The 16,062-nt window shown below is 36.0% G+C and overlaps 1 protein-coding gene across 2 annotated transcripts; it reads right to left on the bottom strand.

Annotated features, from left to right (window-relative positions):
* Positions 1-9,520: 9,520 nt before the first annotated feature.
* Positions 9,521-15,635, bottom strand: fz4 (frizzled 4). 2 transcript variants are annotated; one of them, XM_067782032.1, is made up of 4 exons: positions 14,444-15,635; positions 14,118-14,386; positions 13,856-14,056; positions 9,521-13,750 (listed from the first exon to the last, which is right to left on the bottom strand). In XM_067782032.1, exons 1-4 carry the CDS (start codon positions 15,400-15,402, stop codon positions 13,314-13,316), a joined length of 1,866 nt encoding a protein of 621 aa, XP_067638133.1. In that variant the 5' UTR covers positions 15,403-15,635; the 3' UTR covers positions 9,521-13,313. The 2 variants fall into 2 exon arrangements, with proteins under 2 accessions (XP_067638133.1, XP_067638132.1); XM_067782031.1 differs by having other exon boundaries at positions 9,521-14,056.
* Between the last annotated feature and the right edge of the window lie 427 nt (positions 15,636-16,062).

The following is a 16,062-nucleotide window of genomic DNA, read 5'->3' as shown; positions in this document are numbered from 1 at the left end:
ACCCTTCCAAGTTTTGGAGTAACGTGTTGTGAATGACTGTATAAAAGGCTTACTCTGTTGGTTACAGGTAGGTGGACACGTATTGATGGATTTAGGCTTTGTTCTTCGTGTTTCCCGACTGCTGCTAGTGTATCTGTTGTTTATGGGTACTTGTGTTTTGGCAGCACGTTGCAACATATGCACCAGTCCGAGTGTTGCCATTGCAACAACATTTATGACGGTGGCAACGGCCAAGGCATGAACTGCATTGGACTGATGTCACTATCATAAATATTCTACGCTGGCATACGAAGCACGTGATGTGAGGGACCAGGAGCTGATAACTCCTTTTTACGCGTGTGCGTGTGCCGGAAAAGGATGAGCTAGTCTTATGATCTCTTTCACGTGACACAATGACAAGAGTATGATCGCCTTAAGTAGATTCTTTTCCGACAGCAAAACCACTTCCTAAGACCGGGGTTGGGTTCTATATACCTTCCCAGCGCAGTAGGGTTTTGGGCAGTCCAGCTGCATGGAGGAGGAACACAACAATTAAAGGGTTACACTGAAATGACAGCCCTTGGTCGCAAAAATCCCGATTAGCTTCGGTACATAGAACCGGCTGTCGTGGGAAATGAATAAAGCTAATGTAGTTCGATATAACGATAATATAGAGTAAAAGTTGTAACGTTAGTTAGCATGGATATGTGCATATACAAATATTTAAAAAAAACAAGCTATTTTTATTTAGACACGTGTGAAACAATATTAATGAACTAAATACTTTATCTAATAACCCAATGGTTTGTCTTTATTTGCCCCCAAAACACATTTGCAGCAGTTTTGCCGGCAGCGCACAGTGTTTCGTGTAGAACAAGCTAGCTGGACAAAATTATTTTATGAGATTTTCCGTTTCATATGCAGTCATTTATTACAACTACGTCATTTTTTTCAGCCATATGTTTTTTTTATTTTTTTCCAAAATTTTACTTCATATGCATACATTTGCTTATTTCATATACAGTAACTCATGTGAATAAGTGACATAGATCCAAAAAAATTTAAAGGACTTAAGAATATTACTTTATTGTACTTAAACTGAATGGAATACAAATCTCAATACTCTAAAAAATTCTAAAAATTCGGAAAAAAAATTAAAATTTTTTATGAAAATTCGTCGAATTTTTTAAATATAATTTAGTTTTTGTTATAGATCATGACAAATTTTCTTATGGGAAATTAGTTAAAATAAAATTGCGAAAGCGAAAATTGTAAGAATTATCCAAAAAGGGGTGTCTACTTATTTATGTGAGTGACTGTACATATGTACATACATATTTTGTATTTATTTGAGTATTTATCCTGGCACTACAATTTTTACAGAATTATTTTATAGTACCAGTCAGGAATGTAAAAGTGAATTACAATAATAATAACAATGTAAATAATTAAATTAATTATGTCAAAATTACTTATTACAAAAACTTAAAAGTAAAGTATCATACAAAGTAGAAAAGACAATAGATTTAAATTGAATAAAACCTGATCCAACAAAAAGTTATAGGGTAGGTTATCTTTTATAATTATGTTATTATTCGCTATCATCACTTTCATTGGATGAGTCACTTGTGGAATAGTCATGAACATCAGCAAAACTACTGTGAAAGCTTGAAACAACTGGGGTATTTATTGACTCCTCAACATTATCGGGGGACAGTAAATTTAAGACTTCTGAAGTCAGACTTTTAAATTTTTTCTTAGGTATCTCCCAAAAACTGTTAACTAAAGGATCCAATGTCATAAGCAACATATTCATAAGATCTCTATTCGTGGCTTCACGCGTCTGCTTTTGTGTGTTATAATCCCTGAATCGTCTCAAATCTTTGTTACGGGCTTCCTGTGCTTCCTCGGAAAGTTGACCAATAGGTAAAATTGCTGATTTTATAATTTCAGTACTATGCACTAAGAATTTATGAACTGTAACAGGCATATTAAACCATCGATAGAGATCTATGTATAGTTTTTTAGTCTCGACCGCAAATTTTTCAAATCTTTGGATATTTATATTGTACCCAGAATATTGTATCCAATCCCGTAATCTCAGCACTAGCCTCAGAATTTTCGAAAAACCTACGAGCAGTGTTGCCGTCATTGGTATTGCCGAAACCTGGTTTTGGTTTATCTTCATCAATCCATTGTATGTACCTGTTTTTATGCCTTGGTGACTGGTGCGGTAGGTTGTGGCAGGTTGAAGTCAATGATCTTCCCCTTATTGCTTTTGGTGTACTCTTGTTGACCTTACGCGTTTATTTTTGTATGTTTTATGGCTACGTGTTTATTCCCTGTACCAGGGAATTGGTTTTGCCGTTTGTAGATCAGCTTTAAAGGTTCAAATATCTCGTCGGAGCTGGTACGTACATACATCCTATTTGGTATGTAGAGATAACTAAATCTACAAAAAAAAATTAAAAATAGATGTGCAAAGAATTCGCAATGGTTTTTTCTTTCGACTATTAGAGAATACTTGCGACTATAACATATGTAAAATTAAGCCCGGATGTCCGCGGATGTATGTAACTTTATTGTCCCTAAAATTAAAAATATAGGGAAAAAATACCTTTTCTTCTTAATAACGGAATGTTAAATATATTGAAATTACTCTAATTATGAAAGAATTACTATAAAAAATTTTACTTACCTTCGAGCTTAGAATCCATCAAAAAAATTATGTAAAAGTTTTCACTTAAAAGAAATATGAATCTTAATATTCAACAAGAATTTTGCAAATTAATCAATGGATTTTACGGCCACTCCTGCCTTCATACTTCAATTACTCAATATATATGAGCAAAAATCCCGTTATTTTGTTTGTTTTCTTTCATTTCTCATTACACTTTTCTTGGAATAAGAACTTTGTTTTTGTCCAGCTAGCTTGTTCTACACGAAACACTGTGCAGCGCTGCTAGTTGTGCTGCTGCTTGATTATTTCGTATATACATGTGCAGCTATGTATATTTACCTGCAGCTCCATGAGCGACTTATGTCAAATTTCGAAACTTGTTCTTAAAACCCACACACTCCAGCAAAGAAATTATACAATGCAACCTGCGGTCTTGCTTGCTGTTGATAAGTTCTTGTACAATAAATACGTTTCTCGAGGTCAAGATGAGTTAAAAGCTAATCTTAAATCTTTCTAGACCTGTGTTCGCTCATAGAAAGGATGTTCCAATAAACCAACTTGTGTTAAATTTAATGGCACTTGCTCAAACAGTCAGGTAATAAAAATGAAGTAAAGAGTTACAGGCTAATATCTAAATTATCAACTTGGTCCAAACTTTTTGAAAAGGTAGTTGAAGACAATTTATCATTCGCTATCAATAAAGTAGTCGATCCATGTCAATATGGTTTCATTGCAGGACGTTCGTCACAAACCTGGCTATTGTCTCTCAGTTTTGTGTTTCGACGTTAAAGGATGAATGTCAAGTTGATACCATATACAAGGATTTCTCTAAGGATTTTGATATAGTTTCGGACAAATTACTTTTGTGTAAACTTGAAAACATGGGCTTTCACTCAAGCTTTCTGCCGTGGCTGAAGTCTTACCTGGAAAATATAATCTTTTGTTGAAATCGAGCCAATTAAATATTACAAATTCTCAGCAACCTTGGGTGTACCATAGGATAGCATCCTTAGTCCTAGTTTGTTCTTCATTTTTATTAATTACGTTGGCTCATGTTTAAAAAAATCGAATTATTTGCTTTATGCTGACGAAGTACGCAAACATATTTGACCAGGATGGTTCGAAACCTGGCCGCACCAACGATGTGAAACATCAAATTGACACTGGAGATGCGAGGCCGATCCGTGAAGCTCCTAGTAGTGTTATACTGACCAAGCGGGAAGTTGTGAGTCAAATCATACAAGAAAGGAGCGACAGCGGCGTGATCGAACCATCAGCTACTCCATGGAGCTCATCTGTGGTACTTGTGAAGAAGAAGGATGGAAAAATGGAATGGACTTGAAAAGTGGCAAGTGGAGGTGAAGGAGGAAGACAAAGAGAAAACAGCCCTCAGTGTCAAATATGGTCTCTGGCAATTTACAGTGATGCCTTTTGGACTTTGTAATGCACCAGCTACCTTTGAGAGGCTCATGGATCAGGTATTGAAAGGACTACATTGGAAAACATGCTTAGTGTACCTAGACGACATCATCGTGCTGGGCAAGAACTTTGATGAACATCTTAAGAACTTGGAGGAAATTTTCCAGAGAATATCTGGCACTGGTCTGAAACTAAGTCCCAAAAAGTGTTCACTGTTTAAAAAGGAAGTAAGTTATTTGGGTCATAAGGTAACGACTTAGGGCCTCTGCACTGCGAATGAAAAGATAGAAGCTGTAAAGGATTGGCCAAGACCAAAGAATCTGCATGAATTAAGAAGTTTCCACCATCGACGTGAACGTCGTGTGGCACCATCGACGTCAACGTCCAATATTTGTGACATCTGTTTCTTCCACGTCGTAAACAGAGTGGCCGTGGATTTTGTCGGTGATCATTCCAGGTTGCGCGAAGTAGAGATTAACGCCGATCACTTTATCGGAGGAGGGTATTTAGTTGTTCCATGTGCAAATTTTAAGCCGAATTTGAAAAACAACGAATATTGATAATAATTTTTTGCTTGGGCCTTCGAGCAGTGAGGAGACAATAAAAACATCAAACAAAAATGTATGTTTACATGAATCCGAAATCGTGAAGTTTTCGTGGTGACACTAATGAAGGTTCATCTTCAAAAAGTCTCCAAACAATACCACCAACCCTGTCTCAAAGTCCAGATTATTTAAACGACTTCGATATTGGTACCGTGAATAATGAGTTTTCGCGATCTGAAGAAGACAACTAAATAATTCGTAGAGGTCATCAAAAGCGTGCTGTTATTTTTCCTCGTGATTTTCATGACGAGGCATTTCCTACCTCGCTGTTAAACAAAATCTTGCGAAATGGAGAGTAATTGGAGCCTGACTGGTTAGTTTGCAGTGCCAGTAGCAATGCTTTTTATTGCCTACCATGTCCTCTATTAAGCACCAATACTTTAAATCGACCTAAAATTTGTTGTCCTGGCGGATATTCGAAGTTCCAGGTATGGAAGAAGCTATACGATAAACTGCCATCACACGAAAATACTCCAGATCACATTAAATGTTATATTCAATGGCGATTATTACAAAATCTAATTCAAAAGAGGCTACAATTGATACACTTATCAATGAACAGTTAATCACTGAAACTCAAAAGTGGAAAGAAATTTTATATAGAATGTTTCACGCTTTCAAAGGCGAAAGTAAATATCTTGGTGAACGAAACGATGGACATTTTTTGGGCATCTAAGATCTTATAAGCCATTATGATCCGATACTTAGAGATCATTTGGAGAAAGTTAGGATTTCACAACAGCAGCACAAACGTTTACAAGTTCACTATCTTTCCCCAGACATTCAGAACGAGTTTATAGAAATTTGTGCAAAACACGTGAGGGAAGCTATATTAGATCAAGGCAAGAAAGCCAAGTATTTTGCCATTATCGTTGATGATATGCCTGATGCTAGTCACGTTGGCTACGTTCATTTTGCGCTAACTCCATTTCAATTCGAAAGCAACAAATTTTACAATTCAAGAAGGGTTTTTGGCTTTCGTGAATTGTAACCAAAAAACTGGTCAAAAATCGCTGATCTAATTGCCATACTCTAGGTAAACATGAAATCCCATTAAAAGATTGTCGTGCACAAGGGTACGATAACGGTGCCAATATGAAAGGAGCTTACAACGGAGCACTACGTCACATTCTCGACAAAAACTCGAATTCTGATTACTCGCCTTGTGCAACCCACAGTCTCAATATATGTGGTGTTGATGCTGCAGAATGTTGTACAGCTGCAATTACTTTCTTCGGAGTTGTACAAAAATGTTTTACAATTTTCAGCAGCACTCCACAACGATGGGACATCCTCAAAAAAAATGTACCGAGACGTTATCGGCATTCTCAAGTAAATCAACGAGTTGGAATGTATCTTGCTGTCCTCAATTAGGTTCAAAATACTGACAACCATTAATGAAAGAAACGTGGTCCTCCAAGCTAGAGACGCCACCATAGTTGTTGAGGTCCGACACCTGGATGCTTTATTAGCTGATTTCAAGTTGATCAGGAACCAATCGGAAACAATTTTAAACGAATGCAAAACAGTTGCTTTTCAATTGAACATCTCGTCAAAGTTTCCGGACATTCGAAAGAGAAAACCTAAAAGACGTTTTGAAGATAATGGAAATGAGATGATTACGGATGATCCAGTCTGATTTTAAAAACAAAACATTCTTGGTGATCGTTGATTCGGTAATCACTGACATTACTGAACGATTTGCAGCCATGAGAAATTTGAGCGAGACGTTTTTCTTTTTGTGGCAATTTGAAGACATGCATGAAACTATGGTTCGGGCGATCGCAGCAAAACTTGTCGAAAAACACAAGTCGGACATTTCTCAAAGCTTAGAAAGCGAAATAATTCACTTGAAACACATTTACGAAGCAAATTTTGATAAAGGTCTGTCACCATTGGAATTGCTAATTGCCATCTATGTTCAAAATCTGTATACAATTTTCGTGTTGTTTTACGTATCTTTGCACTATACCTGTCACTGTAGCTAGTGCAGAACGAGCTTTCAGCGTCCTTGCAAGAATCAAAAACTTTCATAGATCGTGTTCATCTCAGGAGCGAGTTTCAGGACTTCCCACGCTTTGTGTTGAATCCATTTTGGCAAGACAGTTAAATTTTGATATTATTATAAAGAATTTTGCAGCGAAAAAAACAAGAAAAGCCACTCTTTGATATCCGAAACTTCTATATTGAATAATTTAAATTTATAACCATCATTAAATGTATCAGAAATGTTCTAAAATGTTACCAAATACATAAATAGAAAAGATTATTTGAAACAATATGTGGCTATTAAAAGAGAATTTTATTTCTACGTTACAATAAAATAGTATAAATAGTAAATATTCTGTGTTAATTTTATTTTCAGCTTTTAGTCCAAAAATCATTTAGTTGATGTGGCAAATATTTTTTTTTTTTTTTTTTTTTTTTTGATGTAATCCATCAATAATGATTCATGAATGAGACGTCATTAATTCAAATTAATCAAATGTATTAGTGGATTTTTTTGTAAGGGGCCCGTAAATTGTTTAGTCCCGGGCCCGGATTTTCTATCTACGGCCCTGCATACGTACATATATCCTCAACTTAAGTATGAGGTAAGAATCATTTTAAAGGAGTGTTTATTGCCCCTGGAACCAACTAGTGATCAGTGATCCTTGATTTCGCTTATTCTTTCAGCCAATCGCAATGTAAAATTTGTTTAAAAATCGGCACCTTTTTTGGGTAATTCGCTTTTTTTAACAACTTCAGTACAATTGAAAAACATGTTCGCCTTGGGTCATTTTATTTGAATTCATTGTTCAGTATTAATTTTTAGAAAAAATATGCAAAGTGAGCAAATAAATTTATTATATGACTTTTTTTTAGTGTTTTGTTTTAATAACTTGGTGAATTGGGTGATGCAAACTCCGTGGTAAGCTGACATCGAAAGCGGCTGTTTTTAAATAACTTTTGAAGAGTTAGAAAGAGTTAAATTTCGCAATTAATTTCTTATAACTGGCAGTGATTCGCATCCGTTGATACCACTTTCGACCATATCCGACCAATTTTCGACATGAACAATAAATGGCCTAAACAATCTTAAACGAGTAGTGTGAAGTAATTAGAAAGATCGCGGAGATAGCTGTTTATTTTGGAAACTAATTCTTCAATTGAAGGGCCAGGTCCCGTTGCCATAATCGTGCAGTCGTCGGCATAGGAAATGATTGTAACTCCTTCTGGTGGGGAAAGGTGTTTTGATATGTAGAAATTAAAAGAAGTGGGGATAGGACACCACAATGTGGTACGCTCTGTTTACTTTTTCTAGGTTTTCCGATTTCGTTCCTAACTGAACCGACGCTTGCCGACCATTCAGATAATTTGCGGTCTATCTTTTTAGAAAAAATGACTCTGATGATGCCGAGTTGCTTTGCGTTCGTGTAAATTTAAGTTAAATTCCGCCTCAATCTGATAGTTCTTTGTATTTGAAACATTCGTCCATAGTTCAATCAGTCGTTTCTATGGTCAGGTAGTTGTTGTTGTTGTAGCGATAAGGGCACTCCCCGAATACCTTGGGGAGTGTTATCGATTTTGGTGGTCCTTTTCCGGATGCAGATCCGGTACGTTCCGGTAACAAGCACCAATAAGGTACTAGCTTCACCATCTAGTGAACGATTTGGTGTGACCACAGGAAACCTTCTGCGCCGTGCCGCCCTCCCACAGCCCCTAGATCAATGAGGAACTTGGGGTAGCCAGATCCTCGGCTGTTAAAGAAACAGGATTCGCCAAGGGTAGAAGAGGTTGACAATTAGGTTGGAGAAGCTATATATTGCGCTTGCAATCCCTTGAAACGGTTGTGCTACACAACCCCTTGAATCAATTTGGTATTTTACTCACCTCTTACGACAGGTCTAAGGATTCTGTCGTATTGCTCGATGACTTTAATCTGGCTTGGGTGTCTTGTAATCGCATAGATGGCTTGCTGGTTTCTGCTTCTTCTCTTACGAGCTTTTAAATAACCTTGCCGATGCCGGACTTTCATCAACTGAACAATGTTCGCAACAATTTGGTAAATGTTTGGGTCTGATATTTGCAGATAACACGTCTAATTGTTCAGTAAGTAGTTGCGATCTGTTTGCTTTGCTTGAAGATGTTTATCACCCTGAACTGCCTATGCTGCTAACTCTTTTTTACGTCACAAATAAAACACCTTAAACAACTGTTGCTTTAAAGAGTATATTAATAAGATTAGGAGTCAAGTTTTTTGTAACCCAAAGACGTTTTAAAGTTTTGTTAACTCGGAAAGAAAGACTAAAGGGTTAATTATACAATGAGGTTTAACAACCTTACTTCGAACGATAACGCCATAATTGCTAATGTGTTTGCAGATTTCTACAAATCTAATTTTTCGTATTCGGCGCCGTCAGATTATCCATTTAATTTGTCCTAACTCGGCAGTAGTTCCTGGTTCTGGTATCTGGAAAATTTAAAAAAATCTTACTCTGGCGGATCGGATCAAATTCCGCCAGTTATGATCTGGCAGTTTGTAGGATCTGTTTATTTCTGGATCTGCACAGTATACAGCAGACCCTATTATTTCTACTACTTTGGAACCATTCTCACCCCTCTAGATACATGAGGAGCTTGGGGTCGCCAAAGCCTTGGGCGTTAAAGAAACAGGATTCGCCACAGGTAGGTGAGATTGACAACTGAAGCTATAAAACTTTGTAGTGCGCTTATCCACCCTTTGATAGCAAAAAGTTAGTGTTAATGACGTGCAACTTCCAATATATAGAATCGAACGAAATTGGCGATAGGGCCTTGCTTTATTCCTCTTGACTAAAATAACACATCTGTCAGCTATTGTAAATTACTTTTCTTTATTTTTAAACATAGTCGATACATAAACAACTTTTCTTAATTTTAAATCCTTTACGATTAAACATGTATAGAGATGTAGCCACATTTATAGCGTTTTCTTTTCTGAAATAAATTGTTGCCTAAGTAAATGGTAAATCCTTAATAGTGTTACTCCTACCCCAGAAAATTGTCAACATTTATAGTGCATACAAAGAACATTTCATCCCACCATATTCACTCATATCACAAATCACACAATATTGCGCATTGCGCATGTAAACATTAGAAAATGTCTTTTTTATGGGCAATTCTTACGTCATCTTCCTTTAGCTCTTGTTTTTTTCTCTCTCTCTCTCTTTCATTCGCTCAAAGAGTCAACTATGACGTAGCAGCGCAGAACGAAGCAATTTTGAACTCGTGAATGCGCAATCTGGTTGTTGATCTGCACTCATATTAACAGAGTATATGTGGAACTCAAGAGCGAATTGAGTTTCACCAAAGAGGATAAATACAATAAGAGCCGTCACTCGTTACTTTGTGGCGATTATCTCGCTGGAAATTGAAAAAATTGATGCCGAATGTTTTCTGAGAGGGACATTTTTAATTGTCTCGCATTTATTCATGCCGTGTAGGCCCCTTGTGCAACTGTGATCTTTGGAAAGAGAATTAAATAAAAGAATTAAATACAGTCGAAAAATAAACACAAATACCCCACGAAAATGTATAGAAGACATATATACACATCTCGCCCAAAAAAAAAGTAGCGACTACCTCTCAGTATACATCGAGTAAATGCCAAAAAAATAACGAGTGACGGCTCTTTTGTATTTATCCTCTTTGTTTTCACAGAGTTGCACTGCCACACCGCCATTTTATACAGGGTAAAAGTGTAACGCTTTTGCGTTGCGAGCAGGCAACAATTTTCACAAAAGAACGAAATACCCCGTAAATGCGTTGCCTGTTTTTAAGAATAGAACAACAACCCTTGCGCGGCGTACACAAAGCGCAACACTATAGCCAAAGAGGATAAATACAATTAAAGCCGTCACTCGTTATTTTTTTGGCATTTACTCGTTTATACTGAGAGGTAGTCGCTACTTTTTTTTTGGGCGAGATGTTTATAAATGTCTTCTATACATTTTCGTGGGGTATTTGTGTATATTTTTCGACTGTATTTAATTCTTTTATTTAATTCTCTTTCCAAAGATCACAGTTGCACAAGGGGCCTACACGGCATGGATAAATGCGAGACAATTAAAAATGTCCCTCTCAGAAAACATTCGGCATCAATTTTTTCAATTTCCATCGAGATAATCGCCACAAAGTAACGAGTGACGGCTCTTATTGTATTTATCCTCTTTGCTATAGCCAGAAAAGAAAACGCTATTAGTTTGACCAAAGAGGATAAATACAATAAGAGCCATCACTCGTTATTTTTTTGGCATTTACTCGATGTATACTGAGAGGTAGTCGCTACTTTTTTTTTGGGCGAGATGTTTATAAATGTCTTCTATACATTTTCGTGGAGTATTTGTGTTTATTTTTCGACTGTATTTAATTCTTTTATTTAATTATCTTTCCAAAGATCACAGTTGCACAAGGGGCCTACACGGCATGGATAAATGCGAGACAATTAAAAATGTCCCTCTCAGAAAACATTCGGCATCAATTTTTTCAATTTCCAGCGAGATAATCGCCACAAAGTAACGAGTGACGGCTCTTATTGTATTTATCCTCTTTGATTTGGGCAATTCACATTTTTATATTGAAAACCACGAAAATAAGTTAAAATTTTTTGATAATACTTTTGAATTGCCTAGATGTATATATGTACATAAATAGCTGCGTTGAAAAGTTGCCTCATATTTTATAAACGAATAAGGGACGTTTTCTCATGTGAACTTTAAAGTTTATCCGCCCTATTAACACGAATTTTGTTTACAAAAAATGTTTTTATCGAACCGATACACTATACAATTTACTTGAGAAAACGGCCCTTACTTAGGGTTAAACTTAGCAAATTCCCAAATAAATATAAAAAATAAACAAGTTTTTAAGCTTTTAATTAGTAGTTTCGGGCAATCAGGGAACTTCTTTCATATTGCGTTTTAAGAAATTTTGCTGTAATTTTTTTGTTATAGGAAACGGTTGAAATATATAAAATATGTCTTAATTTTCTTTCTAATTTGTATATTTACAAAATTGCCAAAAAACGTCGAAATAATAGGGTTACAGACGTGCGGTATTCACATATATGTACATACATAGCACAAAAGCAATTGTGATACATCAATGATAATTTTATGTATACATCAATTTTAGCCAAATTGGGCGGCGTTTGAGCTTAATGCCGATTTCACACATAGGCTTAATGAAATAATTAGCCAAGTCTTCTACATTAAAAGCCCTTATTGAACTCAATCCTCCATACAAAATACAAATTCTTAATTATTTCATAATTGCTTTTAGCCCTTTTACACAAAGTATATGGGGAAATCCGCCAAACTTTGGTTTTTTTGGAGAAAAACAATTTTTTTTTGAAACATGGTATCACGCAAATATCTTTTTGTTAGGAACATTGCGGAGTAAATTGGAGCTATAGTACATCGCCGTTACTTGTCTTACATAATGCCTAAAAAAGATATAGTCAAAAGATCGAGCAAAATATATATAAATTGAGGTCGCAATGTTAAATATACATTTATTTCAACACTTCTGTACCGATTAAATCGAAATTTTAACAAAATATGGAGATATCGGTAAAAATATAAAACCGAATAGCCGCCAAATATTATTTACTGCAAAGTTTGCAACACATTTATTTTAACACCCTTCTACCGATTCTTTTCAAACTTTAAAAACATATAGATATGTGAACTAAGTATGTTTAGGTAAAAACGTTTTAATACCGGAGATCCGGTTTTGGAGATATTGATAAAAATATAGACCCGGAAAACCTTAAATTTTTTTACTTATTTAAACACTTCTTAACCGATTGTGTGGAAATTTTATTATTATTATTGTTATTTTTTCTCTACACCACAGTAGTATACCATCAATTGCCTCATCTTGGAATATTCACGCAAGGAAAGTTATTGATGTTTGTACATGGGGCAAATATGCGAAATTTTCGCCAAAAATTGGCAATCGTCAAAGCGACCCCAAGCTCCTCATGGAACTTTGGGGTAAGGAGGGAGGGAATGGCCTGAAGGTTTAATGTGGCCACATAAATCTTTCCCGAGATGGTCGGGCTAGCACCTTAATGGTGCTATGGTACCGAAGCGTACGCGATTTGTATCCGGCAAAGGACCATCACATCGATAACACTCCCCAACGCCTTCGGGGAGCAACCTTATCGCTACAACAACAACAACAACAACACATAACTTGCTCAACCGTTTCGTCCCAGAGCTCCTACTTCCTACATCTGCTGTCACTGACGATGCTTAAGGCAGTATCCAGTATTTACAAATAAAAACTCTTTGGTACAAGGCATTGTATGGAAAATAATCAAGAAGAAGCAATTAACTGTTGGGATAGCAACACATAGTACTGAGCTCGCCTTGCATTTTTTATAATTTTTATTTGTGGGGTAATGTTTATTATTTTACGTAGTAGTAAATAATGGCACTTTTTAAAAGTAATAAAAAATAAGTACGTTTTCTAAAAGTAAGCAGTACATAACAACTAGTTCTAGAGTACTCTAAGACCAAAATATTGAAATATTTATATACTGTTATGTCTATCACAGTCTTATTGTTACATAGTTTGAGGCAAGATAATAAGAACAATACTTATAATATAGTTTCATCTCCACAATATTCCAAATGCAATTGCGCTGGTCTTACATAGTTGCGATGCTGTTGCAAATGCTTCGTATTTTGCACGCTTTTTGATATGACATTTTTATTGTTAGAATATTTCGATAATTGACTCATGGATATACTTCTTTGTGAATTTTGTTGGGAATATATATTTACTGGCGGTCGTATTGTCTGGTACGATGTTGTGCTGTATGCTTGGTTGCGGTTATGATTTAAATGGCGACTATTACGTGGTGAAATTGCTGCAACCGGTGTTTCTTTTAAATTACGAAGCTCCAACTGCTGTTTATAAAAGATTGATATTTTTGGACCAAGGATCCACGCGAAACATATCATTCCCAATGATATTTCCATGAAAGCACGCATCAAAAACGACCACATTGGTGTTGTAAAACCTTCCGTTGCCACTAAATAAGGAGGAACATTTAGCCAAGTGTCAATATTGGCAAACTCATAGAACACGGAAAGCAATAGTAAAGCACATGGTATACAGTATATAAATAAAAATATACCAAAGTCATAACTGGGGCACTTATTGCGCAATTCCTGCTTCCAAACCGGCACTGATGCGCCATTTAATATAGTCTTAAACCGCCGGTAAGCTAGATATCCTGAACCAAGGTTCATTGATCCAAAAATCCAATAACAAAACAGTGGGGTCGCAACAAATATTTGCAGTCCTTTGTCGGATTGATTTCCCACAAAGCAAGCACCTACAGAACAAATAAATTTTTTAATTTTCTAATTGGCTCATATGAATTGCAAAGTAATTACCAAAAAGTTCATCAGCATCAACAAGTCTAGCTACTATAACTGCCGCTGTCTGAAAGGCTGGTATACCCCAAGCTGCGAAACTAGCCAAACTACTATCCATTATTGCTAAATTCTCATTTCGTTTTCCATTTTTTGTTAAGTGGCTTTTCTTAGCTATTCGCTTATGTAATTCTGAACGTATGCTTAAGTTCTCGATTGAAAAACATTCTAAATCTTCAGGATTAATACGCCTCACATCTCGATGCCAGTTTAAACATAGAATTGCCCACCTAAAATTGAAAAAAATAATAATAATATTAAGAAAATATTAACCGGCAAATGTTTACCAGGCACAAGCAGCCATATAAAAGTAATATCGTAGTAAAAATGTTGTCGCACACGCTGCGTTGGAAAGGCCATCCACAAGTAATAACAATATATTTGGTAGCTGCGGATCGTATCCACATGACGTTTTTTTTCGGCCTACTATGAAACGCACAGTCCACCCTAATGCTACCATAAAATGGCACCACACAAACGGCGTAAGAACGCGTATCCATTTCCGATGGTTAGTTCTTTTTGAATTATCGCTTAGTATTAGACATAATATCGCAATTAATGCCATAAATATATCGGCATACGTCCATGTAGCCACCCACAGTTCGGCAAGATGCTTATCATGTTGGCCAAATAATATATCAGCTTCACATAAGGGGGCACAACGGCCAGAACGATATAGTTTCACATACATATGAGATTTTGATAGACCGGGACATTGAAGTGTAGCAGTTGATGTTGGTAATTTGTTTGTTGCTGCTCCAGAAAAGTTATCATTGTCTTTTGTGTTCATATGTGCCTCTCCTGGCCCTTCAATACACATAGTTTCATGGTTATTTTCTTTTGGAAATCTGTTACAGTCTAATGCTGGTGGCCACGGAAAACCAAATCCTTGCAAGACTGGATGACAACGCATCCTTACGCTTTCACACAAGCTCCTGCAGGGTCCAATGGGAACAGGAACTTTTGGTGTACACAAAGGCACATAAGCACTACATAAAAATAGCTTTAATTGTGTACTACAGAAATACTCAATTAGCGGTACGAATGTTTCCAGGGTAAACTCAACGTCAGCTTGCAGTTCATGTCCGACTAAATTCGGCATGGATGTTTCATTGTAACCAATGCCTTTACACATTTCAATCTTTATCGGCTCACATTGCCGAAGTGGAAGGGGATCACATTTAATGGTTAAAACTAAAATAGTCAATAAAATCTTAATCAACCAGTATCGCAATTCCGTCGCCATTTTTCAGCGCTCCATATAGGTAATAATATTTCCCTTTTTCTTGATCGAACCACAATTTAACAGAACTTGCACATAATTGCGAAAAAGAAACCTAGTTATCGCAATTTATGATAGAACTAAACAAAAATAGTTCTGAACAATTAATACATTGCAAAAACTGAGAAAAAGCCAAAACTAAAATCTGTAAAAGCCATTGCAACACGAAATAAAAATATTCTTAATAAAGATGAGTATCGTGTTTGTATACTTGATAATTAAGTTAACCATCACTAGCTGTCCTAGGCGACAGGCAGCTGTTCAATAGTTATTGACAGGCTTTCTATAGCGTCCATTATTCAATGAAATCAAAGAAAGGTATTCATTGAGTCAATTATCGTTACTGATAAAGCTTTAAAGATTTTTCAGCGTCTTGATTCAAATACGCCGAAACGAGCGCTTGCAAACGTCAAACTCGTGTAAATTATGTACTTTGGAATTCTAGAGAAGAGTTTCTCGAAGTTGCAGTGAAATCTAAAATGGGTGGAAAACACTTTTTTTATTTCCAGACAGTTTTATATGGAATGACTCATACGCATATGAGTAGTTTAACAAAAACATGTACTTCAGTCCAATGTTTTCAAAATAAATTAATACAACTTTTAAACAAAATAAAAATAAATT

Source organism: Eurosta solidaginis, chromosome 4 (genome assembly GCF_040869045.1).
Source record: "Eurosta solidaginis isolate ZX-2024a chromosome 4, ASM4086904v1, whole genome shotgun sequence".
In the NCBI taxonomy this organism is placed as follows: Eukaryota; Metazoa; Arthropoda; class Insecta; order Diptera; family Tephritidae; genus Eurosta; species Eurosta solidaginis.
This window is presented reverse-complemented; position numbering and strand designations above follow the sequence as displayed.

Coding starts and splice junctions, on each gene's coding strand:
- fz4 (XM_067782031.1), bottom strand. CDS start 15,402: ATGGCGACGGAATTGCGATACTGGTTGATTAAGATTTTATTGACTATT. Junction 14,387..14,443: donor TATATGGCTGCTTGTGCCTG/GTAAACATTTGC, acceptor TTTCAATTTTAG/GTGGGCAATTCTATGTTTAA. Junction 14,057..14,117: donor TGATGCTGATGAACTTTTTG/GTAATTACTTTG, acceptor TTTGTTCTGTAG/GTGCTTGCTTTGTGGGAAAT.